The following is a 26,742-nucleotide window of genomic DNA, read 5'->3' as shown; positions in this document are numbered from 1 at the left end:
AAGAAGGGCTTGGACATCGTGAAAAGTGTGAAGGGTAGTGGGGTGACCAAGGGTCAGAGGAGTAACCATCTCTACCACCATAGCACAAGCAGCCAGGGCTTTCTTGAACAAGAGTGACTATAGAAAAAAAAGGCAACAGAGCGTAACTTACCGCCATGTTCTCCCTTCATGGTGTTACAATAGTCCCAAACAAAGAGATAAAACATATGGGCATAAGCAGGAGAACCCAGACCTGAGCTAGAAACCAAAACACATCTCAAATATCCAACATTTCATGAGTCCATCTGATAAGAGCAGTCATTTCAGAAACCAGGGTCTGTCTCAGAATCTGGTCATAGAAGGAACAAGCAGAGATCCATTGGCGGCAGTGACCAATCATAGCAAGAAAAATAAGCATGTCTTTCTTGGTAGCTGGGCGGGGCAGACCCAGAACAGCAGCAGACAAGGTAATTGGGTACGTCTACAAATCTTGCTTTCATACGTTTTTCACATGAACGTTTTTATGTTTGAAAATGGGCAAAAAGGTAGATGTCCTAATGAGCAAAACTTATACCTAGCTCATTTTCAAAAATAAAAGATAGAGGTTTGGCAGCTTTAAAAATGGACATTTTTCCTACTGGGTTTGTGGATGTCTTGGACAAAACGTCTAACCTCAGACTTAGGCACACTTTTGATTATGCCCCTCCATGTATGAGAAAATTTTAACTGCAAGATCCAGCAATGTAAGCAAGTTTGAAAAAATTTGGGAACTTTTATGTAACTTTGTGAAGTTAGACTAAGGGATCCTTTTACTAAGGCATTCTAGCTGTTTTAGTGCGCGCTAAATATTAGTGCACGCTAAAGCTAACACGTCCATTATATACTATGGACGTGTTAGCATTTAGTGCGCGCTAAAATGGCTAGCGCGCCTTACCCCCTCTTCTACAAAACCGCGCTAGCTGTTTCTAGCGCAGGGAGCCGCGCTGAATGACCCGCGCAGCTCCCGACACTCATAGGAACTCAATGAGTATCGGGAGCTGCGCGGGCCATTCAGCGCGGCTCTCTGCACTAAAAACCCCTAGCTCGGTTTCGTAGAAGAGGGGGTTAGTAAAAGGACCCCTAAGTATAATCTAATGTAAAATCATTTATGGATATATAGATAAGACAATAATGCAATATCCAGGGTCAAGTTAGGTTTTTCTTTTAATTTAGGATAAGTATGATCTGTATAACTTGTATTGTTTATCTTTTTTGTTATATGACAAAATTCAATAAAATATATTTAACTATAAAAACTACTAAAATCTAGTGCTGTATTTTTATTTTTTTATTTCTCGGAGCTCTAAGTCTTTATATCAGCTTAAGGATGGAGTAAAGTTGCAGTGCAGAAGAAAAAGGGTGATCCAAGATGAAATATGGAGTTGAATATTTCATGGTCACATTGGACATCTTTCCAGCATTCGATTCTGTACACATGGAATGTTGATTGAACGTCTAAGCGCTGGGAATTGGGGGACAATTATTGAAATGGCTTTCTTCTTTCTCAAATTATATTTCAAGAACAAATTAATAACAGTTATTCTGATTGGATGAATAGAATAACATAGTAAATGATGGCAGATAAAGATCTATTCTGCCCAACTGGAATCAGGGAGAAGTAGGGAGATTGTGGATGCCTTTCAAGAGGCTCTGCTAAGACAAATGACCACAGAATCCTCAAGAGAAAATGCGATACTAGATCTGGTCCTCACAAATGGGGAGAGTGTCTCTAATGTTCGAGTGGGTGCCCACCTGGGAAGTAGTGATCATCAAACAATTTGGTTTAATATAACAGCTAAAGTGGAGGGTGGTCACATAAAACTCAACCTAGATTTCAAACATACAGACTTTAGCAAAATGGGAGAGTACCTGAAGAAAAAGCTGTTAGGATGGGAAGATATAAGAGAAGTGGAAAAACAGTGGTCTAAACTGAAAGGAAAAGTAACAATGACTACTGATCTTTATGTGAAGAAAATAAATAAAAACAAGAGAAAAAGGAAACCAATATGATTCTCCAAACTAGTGGCAGAGAAAATAAAGGCAAAAGAATTGGTGTTCATGAAATATTAAAAAAAAAAACACCTCAAGAAGAGAACAGAAGGAACTACCAGATGAAACTGAAAGAAGCCAAGAGAGAGACATCTGGCGAAAGCACAAGCAGAAGAACAAATGGCTAAACATGTAAAGAAAAAAAAAAAAAAAAGGGAGGAAGATGCTATGAATCGATATGTGGAGAGAGATGAAGAAAAAGCAAACGTGCTAAACAAATACGTCTTGTGTTCACAGAAGAAAACCCTGGAGAAGTACAGAGATTATCTAGCAAAGTTGCAGGCAAGAATGAAGTAGATACTGCACCATTCATGGAAGAAAGTGTATATGAACATGTTGAAAAATTGAAGGTGGACAAAACGATGGGACCAGACGGGATCCATCCCAGAATATTGAGGGAGCTCAGAGAGGTTCTGGCAGGTCCCATTAAAGATTTGTTCAACAAATCTTAGGAGTTGTTCCTGGGGACTAGAAAAGACTGGATGTGGTCCCTATTCATAAAAGTGGTTGCAGAGATGAAGAACATAAGAATTGCTGCTGCTCGGTCAGACCAGTGGTCCATTGTGCCCAGCAGTCCGCTCCAGTGGCGGCCCATAGGTCAAAGACCAGTGCCTTGAGTCTAGCCTTACCTGTGTACTTTCTGGTTCAGCAGGAACTTGTCTAACTTTGTCTTAAATCCCTGGAGGGTGTTTCCCCCTATAACAGCCTCTGGAAGAGCGTTCCAGTTTTCCATCACTCTGGGTGAAGAAGAACTTCTTTACGTTTGTACGGAATCTATCCCCTTTCAACTTTATAGAGTGCCCTCTCGTTCTCCCTACCTTGGAGAGGGTGACCAACCTGTCTTTATCTACTAAGTCTATTCCCTTCATTATCTTGAATGTTTCAATCATGTCCCCTCTATCTCCTCTTTTCAAGGGAGAAGAGGCCCAGTTTCTCTAATCTCTCACTGTACAGCAACTCCAGCCCTTAACCATTTTAGTTGCTTTTCTCTGGACCCTCTCGAGTAGTACCGTGTCCTTCTTTAAGTACGGTGACCAGTGCTGGATGCAGTATTCCAGGTGGGGGCGTACCATGGCCCGGTACAGCGGCATGATAACCTTCTCTGATCTGTTTATGATCCCCTTCTTAATCATTCCTAGCATTCTGTTCACCCTTTTTGCCGCCGCCGCACATTGCGCAGATGGCTTCATCGACTTGTTGACAAGTACTCCCAAGTCTCTTTCCTGGGGGGGTCTCTCCGAGTACTTCATAGTGACATAGTAGATGACAGCAGATAAAGACCCAAATGGTTCATCCAGTCTGCCCAACCTGATTCAATTTAAATTTTTTCTTCTTAGCTATTTCTGAGCAAGAATCCAAAGCTCTTCCCGGTACTATGCTTGAGTTCCAACTGTCGAAGTCTCAGTCAAATCTCACTCCAGCCCATCTATACCCTCCTATCCATTGAAGCTCTCCCCAGCCCATCCTCAACCAAAAAGCCATATATAGACACATACCATACAAGTCTGCCCAGCACTGGCCTTAGTTCTATATTTACTATTATTTTCTGATTCCAGATCTTCTGTGTTCATCCCACGCTTCTTTGAACTCCGTCACCGTTTTCCTCTCCACTACCTCTCTCGGGAGCGCATTCCAGGCATCCACCACTCTCTCTGTAAAGTAGAATTTCCTAAAATTGCTCTTGAATCTACCACCCCTCAACCTCAAATTATATCCTCTGGTTTTATGTTTTTCTTTTCTGTGGAAAATATTTTGTTCTACATTAATACCTTTCAAGTATCTGAACGTCTGAATCATATTTCCCCTGTCCCTCCTTTCCTCTAGGGCAGGGGTGTCCAATGTCGGTCCTCGAGGGCCGCAATCCAGTCGGGTTTTCAGGATTTCCCCAATGAATATGCATTGAAAGCAGTGCATGCAAATAGATCTCATGCATATTCATTGGGGAAATCCTGAAAACCCGACTGGATTGCGGCCCTCGAGGACCGACATTGGACACCCCTGCTCTAGGGTATACATATTCAGGGCTTCAGTCTTTCTTCATACATCTAGCGCAAACCTCCTATCATTTTCGTCGACCTCCTCTAGACCACTTCAAGTCTTCTTACATCCTTCACCAGATATGGTCTCCAAAACTGAACACAATGCTCCAGGTGGGGCCTCACCAATGACCTGTACAGGGGCATAAACACCTTCATCCTTCTACTGGCTACGCCTCTCTTTATACAGCCCAGCATTCTTCCGGCAGCAGCCACCACTTTGTCACACTGTTTTTTTGCCTTTAGGTCTTAGGACACTATCACCCCAAGGTCCCTTTTCCCGTCCATGCATAACAGCCTATCACCTCCCAGCATATACAGTTCCTTCCGATTATTAATCCCCAAATGCATTACTCCACATTTCTTCCCATTGAATTTTAGTTGCCAGACATTACACCATTTCTCTAACTTTTGCAGATCCTTTTTCATATTTTCCGCTCCCTCTTCTGTGTCTACTCTGTTACAAATCTTGGTATCATCTGCAAAAAGGTAAACTTTTCCTTCTAACCCTTCAGCAATGTCACTCACAAACATATTGAACAGGATCGGCCCCAATAGTGAAAACTCCACTACTCACCTTTCCTTCCTCCGAGCGACTTCCATTAACCAACAACCTCTGGCGTCTGTTCGACAGCCAGTTTCTAACCCAGTTCACCACTTTGAGTCCTAACTTCAGCCCTTCAAGTTTGTTCAAGAGCTCCTATGAGGAACTGTATCAAAGGCTTTGCTAAAATATAAGTAAATTATATCTAGCGTCTGTCCTTGACCCAGCTCTCTGGTCACCCAATCAAAAAATTCAATCAGGTTAGTTTGACAAGACTTACCTTTAATAAAGACATGTTGCCTCGGATCCTGTAACCCATTAGATTCCAGGAAGTTCTCTATCCTTTCTTTCAGCAACACTATCCTTTCTTTCAGCAACCAAAGTGTTTTTGAGCAACTTGAAAAACTGAAGGTGGACAAAGCGATGGGACCGGATGGAATCCAGCAACCAAAGTGAGGCTTACCTGCCTGTAGTTTCCCACTTCATCCCTGTGACCACTTTTGTGATTAGGGACCACATTCGCTCTCCTCCAATCCCCATGAACCACTCCCGTCTCCAGAGATTTGTTGAACAAATCTTTAATAGGACCCACCAGAACCTCTCTGAGCTTCCTCAGTATCCTGGGATGGAAAAACTTCAGTTTTTCAAGTTGCTCATAAACACTCTCCTCCGTGAACGGCGCAGAATCTACTCCATTTTCTCATGTTACTTTGCCAAACAATCTCGATCCTTCTCCAGGATTTTCTTCCGTGAACACAGAACAGAAGTATTTGTTTAGCACATTTGCTTTTTCCTCATCACTCTCCACATATCAGTTCCCAGCATCTTTTAGTTTAGCAATTCCATTTTTCATCTTCCTCCTTTCACTAATATATCTGAAAAAATTTTGTCTCCTTTTTTACATTTTTAGCCATTTGTTCGTCCGTCTGCGCTTTCGCCAGACATATCTCTCTCTTGGCTTCTTTCAGTTTCACCCGGTAGTTCTTTCTGCAATCCTCTTCTTAGGTTTTTTTATATTTCACAAACGCCAACTCTTTTGCCTTTATTTTCTCCGCCACTAGTTTGGAGTACCATATTGGTTTCCTTTTTCTCCTGTTTTTATTTTTCTTCACATAAAGGTCCATAGCCATTTTTATCGCTCCTTTCAGCTTAGACCACTGGTTTTCCACTTCTCTTATGTCCTCCCATCCTAACAGTTCTTTCGTCAGGTACTCTCCCATTTTATTAAAGTCCGTACGTTTGAAATCTAGGACTTTTAAGTATCGTGCAGCCGCTCTCCACTTTAGCCGTTATATCAATCCAAACCATTTGATGATCACTACTTCCCAGGAGAGCACCCACTCGAACATTAGAGATACTCTCTCCATTTGTGAGGACCAGATCCAATATTGCTTTTTCCCTTGTGGATTTCGTCACCATTTGAGCAGAACCTCTTGAAAGGCAGCCATAATCTCCCTATTTCTTTCCGATTCTGCAGCGGAACATTGCAGTCCACATTTAGCAGGTTGAAATCTCCCAACAGCAGCATCTCCTCTTTCCTTCCAAACTTTTGGATATCCACAATCAGATCCTTATCATTTTGCTGCGATTGAGTTGTAGGTCTGTAGCCTACACCCATGTAGATAGATGTTCCATCTTCTCTTTTCAGAGCGATCCATATCACTTCTTCCTCTCCCCAGATCCTTTGCATTTTGTTCACTTGGATAGAGAGCTACTCCTCCACCTTTTTGACTTTCTATGTCCTTCCTAAAAAGATTATATCCCGGTATGTTTACATCCCATCCATAGGATTCACTGAACCATGTCTCTGTGATAGCGACAATATCCAGATTTGCCTCTAACAGGGCTTGCAAATTATAAACCTTGTTGCTTAGACTGCGAGCATTTGTGGTCATCACTTTCCAGCTATTTTCCAGCGGTAATCTTCTTTTTCGTATAGATTTTTGTTTCGTTTCACTTTCCGTTGCAATGCTAATGAGTGAGTTGCTGATATTGTTTATGTTGCAATCTTTACTACCATCACATCTTGCCTTTTGCTGGGGGTGGTCTCTATAATTGTCCATCATATATACACCACCCCCTTCTAGTTTAAATGCCTAGAAACATATTGTCTAAATTTATTCACAAGGTTTCTTTTTCCTGCTGTAGTAATATGTAGCCCTTCAGTGCAATATAGCTTCTTGCACCGGACATCCTGTATTCGTGTATAAGATTTTTGTTACCAAAATGTGGGAAACTACAGGCCAGTAAGCCTTACTTCGGTTATTGGAAAAATAATGGAAGTGTTGCTGAAAGAAAGAATAGTAAAATTCCTAGAATCTAATGGGTTACAGGATCCGAGGCAACATGATTTTACTAAAGGTAAATTGTGCCAAATGAATCTGATTGAATTATTTGATTGAGTGACCAGAGAATTGGATCAAGCACATATGCTAGATGTGACTTAGCTTTCAGTAAAGCCTTTGACAGTTCCTCATAGGAGGCTCTTGAACAAACTTGACAGGCTGAACTTGGTACCCAAAGTGGTGAACTGGATTACAAACTGGTTGACGGACAGATGCTAGAGGATGGTGGTTAATGGAATTCGCTCGTAGGAAGGAAAGATGAGTGGTGGAGTCCCTTAAGGATTGGTGCTGGGGCCGATCCTGTTCAATATGTTTGTGAGTGACATTGCCGAAGGGTTAGAAGGAAAGGTTTGCCTTTTTACAGATTATACAAAGATTTGTAACTAGAGCAGACACCAAGGAGGGAATGGAAAACATGAAAAAGGATCTGCAAAAGTTAGAGGAATGGTCTAATATCTGGCAACCTAAATTCAATTTAAAGAAGTGCAGAGTAATGCATTTGGGAATTAGAAATCAGAAGAAGCTGTATGTGCTTGGAGGTGAGAGGCTGATATGCATGGATGGGGGAAAGGGACCTTGGGTGATAATGTACGAAGATCTAAAGGCAAAGAGACAGTGTGACAAGGCGGTGGATGTTGCCAGAAGGATGCTAGGCTGTATAGAGAGGCATAACCACTAGAAGAAAGAAGGTGTTCATGCCCCTGTACAGGTCGTTGGTGAAGGCCCCACTTAAGAGTATTGTGTTCAATTTTGGAGACCATATCTGGCAAAGGACATAAGAAGACTTGAAGCAATCCAGAGATAGGCAATGAAAATGGTAGAAAGTTTGGCGCAAAAGATGCGAGGAGAGCCTGAATGCCCTGAATATGTATACTCTAGAGGAGAAGGGCAAACTTTGTCGAGCCGTGGAACATTAAACGTAGTGGCCACGACTCAAGGCATCCGGAAGTGTGCGAATGTTGATGCAAAGATGTTACGTGCATGCGTGACATCATCACGTCGGTCTTCATATGTGTGAAGGCTCTCCAGATGGGCTCTGAGCTGCTGTGAGAGGCACATGCTGTAGGCAGTCAGCTGGCACCAGCACCTCTCCTCCTTCCCAGCGACTTGCGGCACATCTCAAATCTCAGGAGGCACACTAGTGTGTGATACACTGCCCTAGAGGAAAGTAGGGACGGGAGATATGATTCAGGCATTCAAATACTTGACAGGTATTAACAGTGGCATAGTAAAGGAGGGTAGTCCACCCTGGGTGGTGTTTTGCTGCAGGCGCAGCGCCCCTCCTCCTCTCTGTCCCACCCCTGCTCCTCTACCTGCCGTGTACCCCTTGCCTTCCTCCAAACTTTTTTTAATTCCCTGGCGCAAGGTTGCTGTCTGCGTTGGCATCGGCAGTCTCTCTGATGTCATTTCCGGGACTCGTGCCTAGGAAATGACATCAAAGGACGAGCTGACACCGACATGAGGGTATAAGAACATAAGAACATAAGCAGTGCCTCCGCTGGGTCAGACCACAGGTTCATCTTGCCCAGCAGTCCGCTCCCGCGGCGGCCCGAACAGGTCACGGCCTGTCTGAGTCACCAGAAGGGGCCCCCTTGCCACCTTGGTTTCCCATTGAGTCTTATCTTCCCATCGAAGTCCTAACCCTCCGGTCTTGCACATGCACGACCTGGTTGGATTTCTATACTTATTACTTGGTTTGCTTTCTATACCTGTGTTACATCCCAGCACCTCAGTATCCCACGATCCCCCTATCCCTCAGGAATCCGTCCAATCCCTGTTTGAATCCCTGTACCGTACTCTGCCTGATCACTTCCTCCGGTAGCGCATTCCAAGTGTCCACGACCCTTTGGGTGAAGAAAAACTTCCTTGCATTTGTTCTGAACCTATCTCCCTTCAGTTTCTCCGAATGCCCCCTCGTGCCTGTTGACCCCTTCAGCCTGAAGAATCTGTCCCTATCCACCCTCTCTATGCCCCTCATGATCTTGAAGGTCTCTATCATATCTCCCCTGAGCCTCCTTTTTTCCAGAGAGAAGAGCCCCAGTCTATCCAACCTCTCGGCGTATGGGCAGTGTTCCAGCCCTCTTACCAGTTTCGTTGCTCTCCTTTGGACTCTCTCAAGCACTGCCATGTCCTTCTTGAGGTACGGCGACCAATATTGAACGCAGTATTCCAGATGTGGACGCACCATTGCTCGATACAATGGCATGATGACTTCCTGCGTCCTGGTTGTTATGCCCCTCTTTATGATGCCCAGCATCCTGTTGGCTTTTTTCGAGGCTGCTGCGCACTGTGCAGATGGCTTCAGTGATGCATCCACCAGCACACCCAAGTCTCTCTCAAGACTGCTGTCTCCCAATAATGCCCCCCCCCCAATTTGTATTTGAACAACGGGTTCTTTTTCCCTATATGCATGACCTTGCATTTTTACACGTTAAAGCGCATTTGCCATTTGTTTGCCCAGTCTTCCAGCTTGTCCAGGTCCCTTTGCAGGTCCTCACACTCCTCCCTAGACCTAACTCTGCCGCACAGTTTGGTATCGTCTGCAAATTTTATAACCTCGCACTTTGCCTCTTTTTCCAGGTCATTGATAAATATGTTGAAGAGTAACGGCCCCAGCACCGATCCCTGTGGCACACCGCTCGTGACTCCCCGCCAGTCAGAATATTGACCCTTTACTCCAACCCTCTGCAGTCTACCCGACAACCAGTGCTTGATCCATCTGTGCACATCCCCTCCCACCCCGTGGTTCCACAGTTTCCTAAGCAGCCTTTCATGTGGCACCTTGTCGAAAGCCTTTTGAAAATCAAGGTAAATGATGTCTATAGGTTCCCCATTGTCCACCCGACTGCTTATTCCCTCAAAGAAGTACAGAAGGTTCGTTAAGCATGACCTTCCCTTACAGAATCCATGCTGGCTTGTTCTCAGTAGGCCATATCTCTCGATATGCTCGCAAATACCATCCTTGATCATAGCTTCCACCATCTTCCCTATAATTGAAGTCAGGCTCACCGGCCTGTAGTTTCCGGGGTCACCCCTCGATCCCTTCTTGAAGATAGGTGTGACATTCGCCAATTTCCAGTCCTCTGGTACCTCTCCAGTTTTCAAGGATAGGTTGCAAACATGCTGGATTGTGCCCGCTATTTCTTGTCTTAGTTCTTTCAGAACCCTTGGGTGGATCCCGTCCGGGCCCGGCGATTTGCCGCATTTTAACATTTCTATCTGCTTGAGGACATCCTCCTTACTTACCTCTATGTGTTCTAATTTTTCAGCCTGTTCCCCACTCATATAATTTGAGGTTGAGGGGTAGTAGACTCAAGTAATGTTAGAAAATTCTTCTTTACAGAGAGGGTGATTGATGCCTGAAATGTGCTCCTGAGGAAAGTGATGGAGAGGAAAACAGTGCAACAAAAAAATAAATCCAACCGAATCTGCAGAAAAACCACCGAAACAGGAAAACCAAACAAAAATTGCAGACAATGTACACGATGCCGGCAAGAATTTATTGTACCAAAGTTAAAATGCAGTAATAAAAAACCTTTTTACCAACCAAGAGACCCAACACGGTCCGTGTTTCGGACAACACGCCTTCGTCAGGGGTCCATGGTAAATAAGGTATACAATATACCAACAAATGCCTGTGTATTACACCAAGAGTTGCTGCCAAAAACCAAATCACTCAAAAGCAGAACAGGAAAACAGTGACAGAATTCAAAAAGCATGAGATGAACACAGAGGATCTCTAATCAGAAAACAATGGTATATATTGAAGAACTAAGGCCAGCACCAGGCAGATTTGCACAGTCTGTGTCCCATATATGGCCATTCAGTTGAGGATGACCTGGGGAGGGCTTCGACAGCTGGGATGGTTTAGATGGGCTGGAGTGAGCTTTGACCGTGGCTCCAGTAGATGGAACCTAAGCACAGTACCAGATAGAGCTCTGAGTTTCTGGTCCAGAAATATCTAAGAAAAAGGGCAATTTAAATTAAATAATTAATTAATAGAGAGTGTACAGTTGGGCAGACTGTATGGACCATTCAGGTCTTTATCTGCCATCTTTTACTATGTTACTATTGTAACCCTATGAGTGTTAACTGTAACCCTATATAATGTGATATTGTGACACTGAATGCTAACCTGTAACCCGTTCTGAGCTCTCTGGAGAGGACAGGATATAAATCTAAATAAATATCAACAAAATTAGATTTGATTAATTGGTGGAATATATTGTGCTTATATGTCAAATAAGAAAAAAATGTTTGCTATTAGGTGTGGAAACGAAGAAATTTCATAACATGAAATCCTTTTTGTAGTTATGGTAGTTGAATATTAAAAAATTTCACAATATGTGTAAAACATTCTGGGCTCCTTTTATCAAGCCGTGCTAGCGGTTTAACGTGGGTAATAGCGCACGCTAAACCGTGGGAGGGCTAGCTGCTACCGCCTCCTCAAGCATGAGGGGGTTAACGTTGATGAAAAGTTGCGCGCGTTAACCCCGCTAGCGCGGCTTGATAAAAGGAGCCCGCTATGATCTTTTATAACATTCCAGGACTAATTGTACTTATAATATCTTGTATCATTAGTATTGTTGTTATTTGTATTCTGTTTTCTTGTTTGTTTCTGTATCTTTTAAAATATCAATAAATTACTTTAGGGGGGGGGGAAAGTATCAACAAAAGAGAAAACAACAGAAACAAAACAAACAGCTTATCTAGACAGATCAAGGAAGTAATGTCTTTCTTGTTCACGTGATAAAACACACACATTAGTCAGTGCCACCTCTCGGCAGGCTTCGGTGAGTACCTTCCCCCCCCCCCAGCTCCCTTTAACGTCGCCTAAAGCAGTGGTTCCCAACCTTGTCCTGGAGGACCACCAGGCCAATCGGGTTTTCAGGCTAGCCCTAATGAATATGCATGAGAGAGTTTTGCATATAATGGAAGTGACAGGCATGCAAATCTGCTCCATGCATATTCATTAGGGCTATCCTGAAAACCCGATTGGCCTGGTGGTCCTCCAGGACAGGACTGGCCTAAAGGCCTTCTTCTCTGTGGTCGGAAGGAGGACGAAGGATCCAACGCGCAAAACTGCATTTCCCAGCATGCAAAGGGTGACCATGATTGTTTTCCTGGGTCTGATTCTTACTGTGGGAGGGGTGATACGGTTTCGGCGCTGCTGCTCAGCCGTGCGCCGTTTCAGTTTGGGGTAGTTTCTATTTCTGCCCCGTGGAGCGGTAGAGTGAGGAGTCTTGTCTATTGCGAGGGCGCTCGGTGCGGGTAAAAAAAGCAGCCAAATGGCCGTTTGAATTTCCCGCTGTTCGGTGGCGGGCTCGGGAAGGACGGAAGAGCGCGGCTCGGCGTTCGTGGCGAGCGACAGAAGTGAAATAACCCCAGGCTGCTGCCAGTATGCAGACCGCCGACGTGGGCAGCAAAGAGAGTGGGAAGATCTGGCTGCGGAAGCCGACCCCAGCAGTTCACGACGGGTAACGGAGGTCTTCCGAGCACGTGACACTGCCACAACTAGTATCAACTGGCTTTTATAAAAGATACAGACAGCAAGGAACTCAGTGGACCTTAACACATAACCAAATTATGACCCCCCCCCCCCCATCCTCTTACACTTAGGAATACTTTTATAAACTTGTGATCTGTGAAGGCAATGGCTTTTATAAAATAGTATGGCTGAATACGCGCGCACGATTATGCGTCCAGGCAAGATCACGCATAATTACACGCGCACCTGAGTTGCAGTCTGTGCAGATATTTATTAATATGACGAAAGGACACGCACAGATTAACCGTAGATGTACGATTTTGAATGAGGATATGGGTGCCTCTTTTAATATCGACACATACCTATCGTGTTTCCCCGAAAATAAGACAGTGTCTTATATTAATTGAGGGTCTAAAAAGCGCACTAGGGCTTATTTTCAGGGTAGGTCTTATTTTTTTTCATGTACAATGATCAGTTCTCCCTTCCTCTCCCCCACAGGTGCAGCATATTTCCTCCCCCTCTCACCCATCCCCTTGTGCCTTCCCTCTGCAGCATCTTTCTATCCCTCCCATCCCCCTGTGCAGCAGAACACTTGCACAGCATCTTTCTATCCCTCCCTCCTATCCCTCATGCAACAGACTCCTTGCACAGCTTCTATCCCTCCCTTCCTTCTGTGCAGCAGAACCCTTGAGCAAGCATTTTTCTATCCCTCCCCCCCCCACACACACACAGCTGAACCCCTGCTGACCCTCCCATCTTTCCCAGCGCAGAGACAGACATACCTCCCAACAGCAGCGTCGGCGGCACTCTAAACAGGCTTTCTCATAGAAACATAGAAATAGACGGCAGATAAGGGCCACGACCCATCTAGTCTGCCCACCCTAATGACCCTCCCCTACCTTTGCTTAGTGAATAGAACCCACGTGTCGATCCCATTTGGCCTTAAAATCAGGCACGCTGCTGGCTTCAATCACCTGCAGTGGAAGACTATTCCAACGATCAACCACCCTTTCAGTGAAAAAGAATTTCCTGGTGTCACCTCGTAGTTTCCTGCCTCTGATTTTCCACGGATGCCCTCTTGTTGCCGTGGGTCCCTTGAAAAAGAAGATATCTTCTTCTGCTTCGATGCGGCCCGTGAGATACTTGAACGTCTCGATCATGTCCCCCCTCTCTGCGCTCCTCGAGCGAGTATAGCTGCAGTTTGTCTAACCGTTCTTCGTACAGGAGATCTTTGAGTCCCGAGACCATCCGGTTGGCCATTCTCTGAACCGACTCCAATCTCAGCACATCTTTGCGATAATGTGGCCTCCAGAATTGCACACAGTATTCCAGATGGGGCCTCACCATGGATCTATACAATGGCATAATGGCTTACGGCTGACGAAACCCCTGCATATGCAACCTAGGATCTGTCTTGCCTTGGATGAGGCCTGCTCTACCTGACTGGCAGCCTTCATGTCCTCACTGACGATCACCCCCAAGTCCCGTTCTGCTACCGTTCTTGTTAGGATCTCACCATTAAGGGTATAAGTCTTGTATGGATTATGGTTGCCTAGGTGTATGACTTTGCATTTTTTGGCATTGAAGCTAAGTTGCCAGGTCCTAGACCAGCGCTCCAGTAGGAGTAGGTCGTGCATCATGTTGTCGGGCATTGAATCTTCATCCGTTGTGCATTTGCCCACTACATTACTTAGTTTGGCGTCATCGGCGAATAATGCTATTTTACCTCGAAGCTCTTCTGCCAAGTCTCTTATAAAGATGTTGAATAGGGTCGGTCCCAAGACCGAGCCCTGTGGCACTCCACTGATCACCTCCGTCATTTCTGAGGGGGTGCCGTTCACCACTACCCTTTGAAGCCTACCACCAAGCCAGTTCCTAACCCATTTCGTCAATGTGTCACCTAATCCTATAGAACTCATCTTGCTCAGCAACCTGCGGTGTGGTACGCTATCGAATGCTTTGCTAAAGTCCAGGTACACGATGTCCAGGGACTCCCCAACACCCAGCTTCCCCGTCACCCAGTCAAAGAAGCTGATCAGGTTGGATTGGCATGATCTCCCCTTTGTAAATCCATGTTGACGGGGGTCCCGTAGATTTTCCTCATCCAGGATCTTATCCAATTGGCGTTTGATCAGAGTTTCCATTAGTTTGCTCACTATTGATGTTAGACTCACCGGTCTGTAGTTTGCTCTCTCCATCTTTGAGCCTTTCTTGTGGAGTGGAATGACGTTAGCCATCCTCCAGTCCAACGGGACGCTTCCTGTACTAAGGGAGAGGTTGAAGAGCGCCGACAGTGGCTCTGCCAAGACATCACTCAACTCCCTAAGTACCCTGGGATGTAGGTTGTCAGGCCCCATTGCCTTGTTAATCTTGAGTTTTGACAGCTCATCGTAGACACTGCTGGGCGTAAACTCGAAGTTACTAAACGGGTCAACTGAGTCAGCCCTTGTCTGTAGTTGAGGGCCAAGCCCCGGCGCTTCACGGGTGAAGACTGAGCTGAAGTATTCATTTAATAGTTGGGCTTTTTCGGAATCCTTTTCCACATAGTCTCCGTTTGGTTTCCTAAGACGTACAATCCCGCCAGAGTTTTTACTTCTATCACTGATATACCTGAAGAAGGATTTATCTCTCTTCTGGATGTTCTTTGCCAGAGACTCCTCCATGTGGAATTTAGCCTCCCTGACTGCTGTTTTGACTGCTTTTGACTTGGTCAGGTAGTCTGCTCTAGAGTCCTGTTTCCCCGATTGTTTGTAAGAGATGAATGCTTTTTTCTTCTCCTTGATGAGGTCTGAGATCTCCGCAGTGAACCATTGCGGCTTGTTGTTTCTTCGCCGCTTACTTACTAATTTAACATAGCGGTTTGTCGCTTCTTGTATGGTGGCTTTCACATGTATGGCTTCTTGTATGGTGACCACATTTCTTCCACGCTATCGGTTTTTGCTTGGCTTTGTAGCGCCTGGTGAACAAAGGAACCCATGTCTTGGAAGTTTGTGTCCTTGAATTTGAGGACCTTGGTCAGCGTGTTAGATTTAGTGAAACCTTTCCTAAGATTGAACCATACCATGTTGTGGTCACTGGAGGCCAATGTGTCGCCCACCGAGACCTCTGTGACACTTTCTCCGTTGGTAAGTAATAGGTCCAGTATTGCCTGATCCCTTGTTGGGTCCAACACCAGTTGCTTCAGACCAGCTCCCATCATAGAGTTTAATAGCCTCCTGTTGCTGCCGGAATCGGAGGTTAGTGTATCCCAATCCACATCAGGCATGTTGAAGTCACCTAACAATACTGTGTCCCCACGCAAGGTGATATTTTCTATATCCCCGATTATTTCCATATCCAGGTCAACCTGTTGTCTTGGGGGAGTGTAAATTACGCCAAGATACAAGCATTTGTCCTTCCCTCTGGCCAAATTAACCCAAAGGGATTCCCCAGTGTATTGGACATCTGAGATTCTTGTGACCTTAATGTCATCTTTAGTATATAATGCTACACCTCCTCCCAATCTGCCTTCTCTGTCCCGGCGAAGCAAGTTGTAACCCGGTATGACCATGTTCCACCCGTGGGAGTCTGTGAGCCAGGTCTCAGATATCGCCACCACATCCAGGTCGGCATTCCTTATTTCTGTTTCCAACTCCAGGATCTTGTTTCCCAAACTGTGTGCGTTGACGTACATAGCCCTCCATGTTGTATTTTTGTTACGTATCAGTGGGGATATACCTGCTTGAGCTACTTGAACACCTACAGCATAATTCGCGTTATATATGTTCCCCCCAGACCCAGCAATATTTGCATTGTATATGTTCCCCCTGGACCCAGAACTACAATGTGTATTCCCCAAAGACTCAGAATTACAATGTGTACTCCCCCTAGACCTGGAATTCTCCCGCTGTGACCTTCCCTATGCAGTGTCGCTAATTACATCATTTTAAGTAATTCCAACAGAGTCATTGTCAGAGATTTAGGAAAATTCAAAAGGTGCACATTCAATCTACAAATGTAGTTTATTAGCTGTTCTATTTGTAAGTCGCCTTGAACCTAGATAGGCATAGAGCGACCCAGAAATTGAAGATTAGATTAGATGTTTTGAGGACTCGGGAGCCTTGGATTGCCAATTGTCTGGATTTTTTTTTTTTAATTCTATAAATTTGTAAATTTCAAAGCTTGAAGTCAGAATGATAGCTAAAGTATCTGGATAGTTTTCACAGTTTAGCCCGCTATAGCTCTCCATTCCCCCCCCCCCCCCCCCCCTTCTAGTGCAGAGACTGGTAGGATCCAGGCAATGGGGATGCTCTAGTCCAGTAGTCTCAAACTCAAACCCTTTGCAAGCCACATTTTGGATTTGTAGGTACTTGGCGGGCCACAGAAAAAATAGTTAATGTTTTATTTAAAAAAATGACAACTTTGCATGAGGTAAAACTTTATAGTTTATAAATCTTTCCTTTTGGCTAAGTCTTAATAATAATATTGTCATTTATAGCTAAAGAGACATATGATCAAGAAACTTTTATTTTACTTTTGTGATTATGTTAAACATACCGAGGGCCTCAAAATAGTACCTGGCGGGCCGCGAGTTTGAGACCACTGCTCTAGTCACAGGAAGAATGGGCTATGGGGATTTTGAGAGAACTGTGGAACCAGTGAGTATTCTGGGGGAATGGTATTGTTGAAAGGGGGTAGGAATTTAAGAAGAATGGGAGAAAGTGTGAAGAGTCTGCTGCAGGCTGAATTAAAGAACTGGCAGCAATGATAGTGTGGAGGTGGGAACCCTGCTTGAAAGAGTGCATGCACTTATGTTTCTGTGTCATATATTGTAAATAGAGATTCCTTTTGAAAGTCCAGTGCTACAAATATACCTGTGTGCACACTGAAGGAAGGGAGGTTTTCAGCTAGCTATTAAGTTTCCTGGGCAATTTCAATCCAATCCAATCCTTGGTCTTAAATACCGATTCATCCCTATAAGAGGGCTCGACTCAATTTCCTTTGAATATTGGCCTAATAGTGTCTTTGCTCTGTTATATCATTACAGAAACACTGTACCGGAGGCAATGGAAGGTGAAAATGGCTTACAGAACTTCTCTGGTTCTTGGCTCACTGCTGCAGAATCGCAAAGTTACTCATTTCTAGGAGGGAGACTTTCTGGGCAATCCATTGGTTGAACTTACCTCACAATTCAGTATGCTATTGGTAGTCTCTGATACTACCAAGTGAAATTGGCGCTTCATGTCCCTTAATGTATCAGGATAGGATTGCTGAGATTCAGGACTAGTTCAGAATCTCCCTTCTGCAACTGGGTAACTTGGTAGTTCTCCAGCTCTAATCATTAAATCTTTCCATTTGAGATATATTCTCACTCACCAATTACTGCCACCATGCCCACACTTTCGCTGCTACTTCTGGAGAACTGAAATGGTGGGGGGAAGTTGAGAAAATAAGTAAATCAGGGAGGGGGAAGGGGAAATCTTGAGAGGGGGCCCATATGTTTGTCTAGGGTCCAATATAGAGTTAATCCAGCCTTGTCTGTATGCCTAATACCCATTCATTTAAACTTTGCCCCCTTCCAGATTAGTTCTCACTACACCACTGGTGTCTGTCCCACACAGATCTGTGGACAACAGGCTCCTAAGAACTAAATTGTGACTTGTGATATCACTTTCCTGGCCAGATCATTAAGGTGGCAAATCATGTGGGTTGTGAGCAGTTTCCATAGTACCCTACAGTCCTGGTTAGCCTGTAAATTAAACCTTAAATGCAGCGTGACTAATTGAGCTGCCAGGTGGGCCATCCTATATAATAAAAGACTAAGCGCACATGCGCACTTAGGATTTCGTGTTGCCTGCTGCTGTGGTGTGTGTTCCGTGGCAGCCAACCCAGCGGCAGGGAACATTCTGGCCACTCCCTTCCTCCCGCCCTCACTCACCCTGGAAGTCAGGCAAGCTCTCTCCCTGCCCGCGTCCTCGGCAGGGAACATACCTCGGCCCTCACCCGCCGCCGCTGCTGATCCTCCTGTAAAGAGCAGCCTGCGATGGTGGCCGGCTTTAGCGAACCTCGCAGGCCGCTCTCCAACTCGGTAGCACGTTCCCTCTGACGTGATCCCGTGCATCAGAGGGGACGTACTACCGAGGCTGGAGAGCGGCCTGCGAGGTTCGCTAAAGCCGGCCACCATCGCATGCTGCTCTTTACAGGAGGATCAGCAGCTGAGAGGAGCCGCTGCCGGCACTTTTAAAACTTAAAACAAAAACCTTCGGCCGCAGCAGGCCAGCCCACGGGAAGGGAAGGGGGAGGGGCCGAACGGAGCAGGCCAGATCGCAGGGAGGGGCCGAACGGAGCAGGACAGCTCAGGTAAGAGAAGGGAATTGCTTCAGCAGGGACCTGGAGAGGAAGGGAAATATCACTGCTGCTTCTGCAAAGGAAAGTGGAGGGGAGAGAAGGGAATGGGGGGTGGGGAAAATGCTGCTACTACTTCACAGGGATTTGGAGGGGAAGGGAAATATCACTGCTGCTCCTGCAAAGGAAAGTTGGGGGGGGGGAGAGAAGGGAATGGGGGTGGGGGGAAATGCTGCTACTACTTCACAGGGACCTGGAGGGGAAGGGAAATACCGCTGCTGCTTCTGCAAAGGAAAGTGTGTGTGGGGGGGAGAGAGACAGGAAGAAAGACAGACAGACAAAAGGGTACCAGGGAGAGAGAGAGAAAAATAGCAGGAGGGAGAGAGACAGAAAGAAAGGAAGAAAGAGTCAGGAGCAGGGAGAGAGACATAAAGAAAGACAGACAGGCATGTATTCTAGCACCCGTTAATGTAACGGGCTTAAACACTAGTGAGAAATAATTTGCCCATATATATGTACTCATTCACATCTATGCATTGATATCCATACATTTGTATTTATTTTTAAGTACGGTAATATAGATTGTGGTTGGATTTTGGATCTGTAAAATAAATGTTCTTTTCTCCTTCCTTCTTTCCCCAAAGAGTGCTAGTGAATATTGTCCACAATACTACAGCCTACCATTCAAAGACGATCCGCTTCCTGCAAGTGACCTTCGACAGCACAGGAGACAATTTTTTGGCCGGAGACCATCAAGGAAACATCTATGTTTTCAATTTAACTAGAAATAGGTAAGGAAATGCTCTTCTAACAATTGGCACTTCAAATTAAATTTCTGAAAATGGACAAGTTCTGTCGGTGTTTAACTTAGGGCTCCTTTTACGAAGCCGCGTTAACGGCTTTAGCACGCGCGACTTTTAATCACGCGCTAACCCCCGCGCTAGCCGAAAACTACCGCCTGCTCAAGAGGAGGCAGTAGCGGCTAGCACGTCCAGTGGTTTAGCACGTGCTATTATGCGCGTTAAACCGCTACTGCGGCTTCGTAAAAGGAGCCCTTAGTAAGAGAGACTGCAGTAGCCTATTTAAATACATTTTTTATATGCATATTTCTAAAATTTTCAGAATGTAGGTTTTTAAGATCAGACTATTGCTTTTTATAGCATTTGCTTTTTGCATAAGTGTAGTTCTTCCATGACTGCAAAACTTGAGGCTTTCAAATGCCTTAGGTCAGACTGTATTTCTCAAGATACACTGGAACCTGATAGTTTCAGGGATTTTTCAGTACAGATTTTAATTCTATATCTTTTTTGTTTTTATTTTCCATTAGGTTTGACCTTGTTCAGCGCACGTTGCAGGCTTGCACTGCTTTGGCCTTTAATCTTCGCAGGAAATCAGAGTACCTTGTGGCACTGGCAGACTATTCAATTAAATGTTTTGATACAGGTTGGAGAGTTATTTTTTTTTTTCTTCAAAATAATGCACATCCACTCTTTTTTATTTAAGTTCATGATTCTTGTGGTTTTATATTGTTTTAGTTACCAAAAACATTTTAGAAAATGGAATAGTTGTGAAGCAATCAGTGGCAAGATCTAGCAGGACTTTTTTGACAATAGAAGTCAGATAGAGTTTGCAACAGAGGTGGCTGTTGGGGGACAATTAGTTGAAAATTGTCTTTGGAGTAATTTCTCTGAAATCTATTTTCTAAAAATACATGTTCCTTTGATAGAAGAAAAGAGCTTTTCTCTGGAGGCTTTGCTTCAAAGCATCTAACAGGCCAGAACTGTGGGTTGCAGTTATAATGGAGTAGAGCAGAAGCAGGCAAACTTTCTATAATCAACATCACATTATAAACTGCCTATATACTCTATAAATATTCATTTCAGAAATACATATAAGAAGTAGCAGATCTTGCATCATAAAGCATATTCCACTTCTTGCAGCTGAACAGGGGGCTGACTATGCTTTGCATTCCCTCTTGGAGCTCCATTTGGAGACAGTCCCCTTAAAAAGCCAAAGGGTGGTCTCTAGTGGTCCAAAAAAGGAATACCGTAGTTTGTTACATTATATAGAGAAATATACATACTGTATGTACATCGGGAGAGGGCAACCTTTATACACAATGCCACATGAATATCAGTACAACCACTACCATACCACAATATTAACATAACATCAGGCTGGAAATGCACAGAGCTCTATAGATTACCTGTGATAAGTAAAAATTTATCTAAATACAATGGAAACCCTGTTTGATCAACTATTCAGAAAATTTTTGATAAAACAGTACCGTATATACTTCAATATAAACTGATCCAAATATAAACTGAGGGTAACCTCTTTTCCCCCCAAAAGGAGGAAAAAAGGTTGACTCGAATATAAACCGAGATTAGAAATTTGGGTATGTGAGTGTCGTAATGCCATAAGTAATCACTAATTTTTCAGTTGGGGCTGTTTCGAGTCCAAAAAAGCTGAAAGAGAGCCGACAAATATCTTCCTACTTGGGACCACGACACCAACCAAAGTTTCTGAACTTCTATCCCCACCAGAACACCTGTTCTCAGTCACACATGCCGAAAACAGAAGAACCCTTTTGAAATACAAACCCACAAATTAAAAGTACTATTGTACAGAAACGAAATCCTAATATAACAGACTCTGCACACAGTACACCACAAAAGAAATAGAAAGAAATGCATTTCTTCCTGAGCAATTCAGATTATAAATATGAAAATGAATATGTTGATTTTTAAGAACCTAAGAATAGCCTTACTGGGTCAGACCAATGGTCCGTCAAGCCCAGTAGCCTGTTCTTACGGTGGCCAATCCAGGTCACTAGTACCTGGCCAAAACCCACGGTGTAGCAATATTCCATGTTACCAATACAGGGCAAGCAGTCTTTCTCAATAACAGACTATGGGGGGCGTGGCTTAACGCGAGCACGAATGGAAGTGTGATCGAGACGCTCCTCATCACTAGGCAACTATTAATGAAAATTAACCCCATATTACAGAATTTTATCAAAAAAAAATAAATTCCTACGATCCTGAAGTTATGATGGACTAAGGTTGACTTTCTTCGCTGAGACGGAAGAGACGCCTGGGAGGTGAAAAACCAAGAAGCAAAGGTGCCGTTTTTTGTGTCTTGAGCAGTGCTGTGCGGAAGGCTGGAGACCGACGGGGATTGAAACTGGCGGTGAACTGCCTAGCGACAAGGAGAGAATTTTCCTCTTTATAAATAATTTATATGGTGGGCTGGTTCCTGTCAGTCAGCGGTTTTGAAGTGGCCCTCCTCTGCCGGTGATGAGGCGAGGTCTGGTATGTGTGTGAAATAAAATTGACAACGGTTTTTGAAACTTTTCCCTTGCTGCTAATCTTTAAAAAAAAACAAGAATTGTGAATGATTAGTATTAATATTGATCTCCTCTGCTGAAATTGAGACGGATTCTGATATAGGAGAATCAAGGGTGGGATTGCCGGTTTTTTGTTCAGCGCTAGAGCAGTGCGGCTTCGGGGCAACTGACAAAAAAGACCTGAAGGGAAAACTGCTGGTTTTCATTGTTTTTATTATCGGCTTCATTTTTCTGTTGATGTGGCACGGTAATAAGAAAAGATGTTGAAGTTTTAAACTGTCTAAAAGATTGATAAATAGAGGAAAACATCGATCTCATTATGAGGCAATTGTCAGTTTGACTTCTAAATGCTATGACAGTTTGAAATAGCTCTCTCCTGACGGTACTGAGTTGGAGTCCTGAGAGAGATCAATTAATCCTCAGATTGTAGCAGTTTCTTGAGACATAAAATCAAGACACTTTAAAGGGAAGAACATTGAATATTACATTTAATTAATAAACAGAAAAGTTTTCACTTCAGACTGATTGGGATAGAGGGCTGCCTGTCAAAGATAAAAATATGACAGTTTGATATAGCCCTCTCCTGCTTAATGTCAAAGCAAAGCCTGAGGAAAAAAAATTATTTCTTCTGTGCTGAATAACATAGTGTTGAATTTCTGCTGTTTGAAGTCAGAATCAAATTCTGAGAGAGAAAGACTTAAGAAAAAGGGGAAAAGGATCTCTTTTGTTGATTATTATCAAATAAATTTTTATTCTGACCAGCTATATTGAAACCAAAAAAAAAAGGAAAAAGATTATTCTTTGATAAAAAAGGGGATTAATAAAAAAAAAAAAAAAAAAAAAAAAAAATTGAGAGAGGAATACATGCATTTTCTCTCAATAATTAAGTGCCGAAGCGCTGAAGACAAATAAATATCAGCTTATTAAAATAAATACTGAATTGAATATTACTTTCCTCTGACAAAGCTGCGATTGGGCTTGTGAGAGAGGAGACAAAGAAAAGGTTCAACGGAACTTTAAAAAACTGAAACAGCAAGACATTGAGGAATTGAGAGACGCTGAGAAAAAACAGAAGAAAATTGCTTAAAATTGGTCAAAATAGGAAAAATAACTCTAAAAAAGTGTTGCTCTCCTCAATCAGGGCTGCGATTGGGCTTGTGAGAGGAGAAAAAAAAAAAAAAAGAAAAAAGTTCCCCTACTTCATTGAAAAAGTGAAAGTGAGAAAAGAATTTTCAAACTGACATAGGTAAAGGAAAAAGAAAAGAGCTTAAAAAGAAAAATTTTTACTTCAAAAGATAGAACAAAATCTTGGAAGAAAAGAGATTAAAAACCTAAGAATACCAAATCTAAAAGACTAAATACAAGAAATAATAATAACCAAGAAAAATAAAACAATAACATGGCAAGTACCAGACAAAACAAAAATGAGGCTGGTACATCTGCAAAAAGACAGAAACAAGAACAAATAACACCAAGCAAGATACCACTTCCTATCGAAGAATCAGACACATTAAGCAAAACAGAAGTTATGGAAGAACTAAAACAAATCAAACAAATGCTCAAGGAAACTATAACTAATATGTCGGAAATGAAAGAAGAAATTTTAAATATACATAGACAAATGGAAGTTAACAACAAAAGAACAACTGAACTAGAATCAAAAATGGAAAATATAGAATGTGAATCAAAAAGATGTAAAAACGACAGCCTGGAATTAAATAAATTAAAAGATCAACTGGAGGATTACGAGAATAGAGGAAGAAGAAAGAACATCAAACTCTTTGGAATACAAGAAAATTTAGAGGGAAAAAATACTATCCTTTTCCTTGAAAATTTAATTCCAAAAATTCTACAGTTAGACTTGAAACAACCAATTGAAATTGAAAGGGCGCATAGAATCCCAATTAAAAATTTAGAAAATAAAAACAGACCAAGACCAATCATTTTCAAAATGTTGAGATACCAACAAGCAATAGAGATACTAAATGCTGCAAAAAAAGATAAAAACTTAAATTATAAAGGATCAAGATTATGGTTTTTACCAGACTTCGCCAAAAACACAGCAACTAAAAGAAAAAGACTACTAGACATGAGACCTCTACTCAAAGAAAAAGGATTTAAATATGGTCTATACTACCCGGCGAAAATGAGAGTGTCATCTGGAGACAAGTCCTTATATTTTGAGGATCCCGAAAAACTAAAAGATTTTCTCTCTAAACCAGAACCTATGATATATTAACATAATATATTAAGATGGTTTTGAAGACTCTATGAAAAATTAGAAAATATAACATATCGAAATATTTGAAGAAATGGAGGAAAACAATACAAAGAAAAGACAATAATAATTATATGAAAGAAAGAACAGAATATAGGAAAATTATTAAATAATACACTGCATATATGTTTAAAATAATTATATGTTGAAATCATAATACTAAGGAAATACAAATTAACATATTGTTAAATGGAAAATGATACATTAATAAAATGTTATGGAAAATGATTAAATAAATATAAAAGATCAATATAGATAGATAGAAGGGAAATTTGTTTAAACAATTGAATATTGATTGCCTGGAATGGGGAGAATGTTAGGATTACAGTTCCAATGTGTATCCTTAAGCAGCCAATGTATTGGGTGGGAAAGGGAGGGATAAGGAGAATATTTATTAGAATAATTAAGGGAGATACATTAGGGTTAAATATGTGTGTCATGAAGAAAATTTTTTGGATATTAAATATGAAAGAGGAGAGGAAGAATAAGATAATGAAAAGTATTAAAATATATAATGTCTTTTAAAATATATTCTATTAATGTCAATGGCCTGAATCACGTAATTAAAAGGAAAAAAATATTAACATTTTTAAAAAAACAAAATGCAGATATTTACTGTCTGCAAGAGACCCATCTTAATATGAAAGAATCACAGAAATTATCAGGTGGATGGATAAAAGAATGTTTTTTTGCTCCAGCAGTGGGTAAAAAAGCAGGGGTTGCAATCCTTATAAATAAAAAATGTATGGCCAATATAAAGGTAAAAAATTCAGATCCACATGGAAGATGGATACATATCGATATAGGTATGGGAAATGATACCCTGACGTTATTTAATATATATGCCCCTAATTCGAATCAATCAGAATTTTTCAAAAAGCTACAAAATATGTTATTACCACTGGCTGCCTCTAATTTAGTGGTGGCTGGAGATTTTAATGCTGTAATGGATCCATTATTGGATAAAAAACCAGGTAAAAATATTAAATCTTTAGGTCTAGATAATTTAGTTCGATCATGTGATTTGAAAGATATATGGCGTATTCTTCATTTTAATGATCAGGAGTATTCATTTTGTTCACAGGTTCATAAATCATTTTCAAGAATAGATTATATTTTTGTTTCAACAAATAAAGTGCAACAAGTGATTAAAGCCTCCATTGATCCTATTATCATTTCGGATCATGCGGGAATATGGATAGAATTACAATTAGATCAATTAGAAAATAATAGACCTCTTTGGAGATTTGATAATGCATTGCTTGTGGATGACAAATTTTTGGAAAATTTTAAAACACAAATTAATGAATTTTTTCAAATAAATTTAGTGGAAGATACATCTATAGAGAATGTATGGGATGCATTTAAAGCAACTATGAGGGGTAATATCATATCATATTCAGCTTTTATTAGGAAACAAATTAAAAAACAATATATGGAATTAGAAAAAGAAATAAAAATATTAGAAGCTAAATTGATAAGTAAATGGGAATATGAAGTATTGCAAGCTCTTTTGAAAGTAAAAGGTAAATATAATGAATTAACTTCAAAAATGATAAGAAAAGATTTGTTTTCCAAACAAACGGTGTATTATGGAAATTCTAATAAGGCGGGAAAATTATTAGCAAATTATCTTAAGGCAAAAAAAAGGAGAACTAATATTAATGGAATAAAAGATGATAATGGTATAATAACAAATCAAACAAATATAATATTAAAACAATTTTTAAATTTTTATAAGGATCTATATTCTTCCGAACCTTATTTGGAGAAACAAAAAGATGGAAAAAAATTTTTAGATTTAATAAATGGACCTAAGATTCCTGATCATATAAAACGAAGTTTAGAAGAACCTATATCATTAAAAGAATTAGAAACAGCATTGAGATCTCTTAGAGTTGGATCCGCTCCAGGTGGTGATGGTTACACAGTAGAATTTTATAAAACATTTCAAAATATCCTCTCCCCACATTTATTAAAATTATATCAGACACAACTTATAAAAGGTAATATAAAAGGTACTATGGCTGAATCAATAATAATTGTTTTGCCTAAGCCAAATAAAGATCCTACTTTGGTTTCAAACTACAGGCCTATATCTTTGATAAACGTTGATAATAAACTTTTGGCGAAAATTTTGGCTTTGAGATTAGCCAAAGCTCTCCCACATATTATAGATATGCATCAAACGGGTTTCGTTGCTAAAAGACATTCCTCCAATAACTCTAGACTATTATTTCACATGCTAAACTTATCAAAAAAAATGGATGAACCGGCTTTTACAGTTTCATTAGATGCTGAGAAAGCATTT

General features: G+C 41.9%; 1 protein-coding gene across 1 annotated transcript in view; it reads left to right on the top strand.

Moving 5' to 3' along the window:
• Positions 1–12,108: 12,108 nt before the first annotated feature.
• Positions 12,109–26,742, top strand: part of TBC1D31 (TBC1 domain family member 31) — a 199,590-nt gene continuing 184,956 nt past the window's right edge. Inside the window, exons 1-3 of the mRNA XM_033933010.1 lie at positions 12,109–12,469; positions 19,449–19,595; positions 20,132–20,247. Coding sequence (XP_033788901.1) covers positions 12,393–12,469; positions 19,449–19,595; positions 20,132–20,247 — 340 coding nt within the window. The 5' untranslated portion in view covers positions 12,109–12,392. The remainder of the gene's footprint in view (positions 12,470–19,448; positions 19,596–20,131; positions 20,248–26,742) is intronic.

The sequence above is a fragment of the Geotrypetes seraphini genome, chromosome 2 (assembly GCF_902459505.1).
Source record: "Geotrypetes seraphini chromosome 2, aGeoSer1.1, whole genome shotgun sequence".
NCBI classification, from domain to species: domain Eukaryota; kingdom Metazoa; phylum Chordata; class Amphibia; order Gymnophiona; family Dermophiidae; genus Geotrypetes; species Geotrypetes seraphini.
The sequence above is the reverse complement of the archived record's forward strand: the minus strand, read 5'-3'. Positions and strand labels throughout refer to the sequence as shown.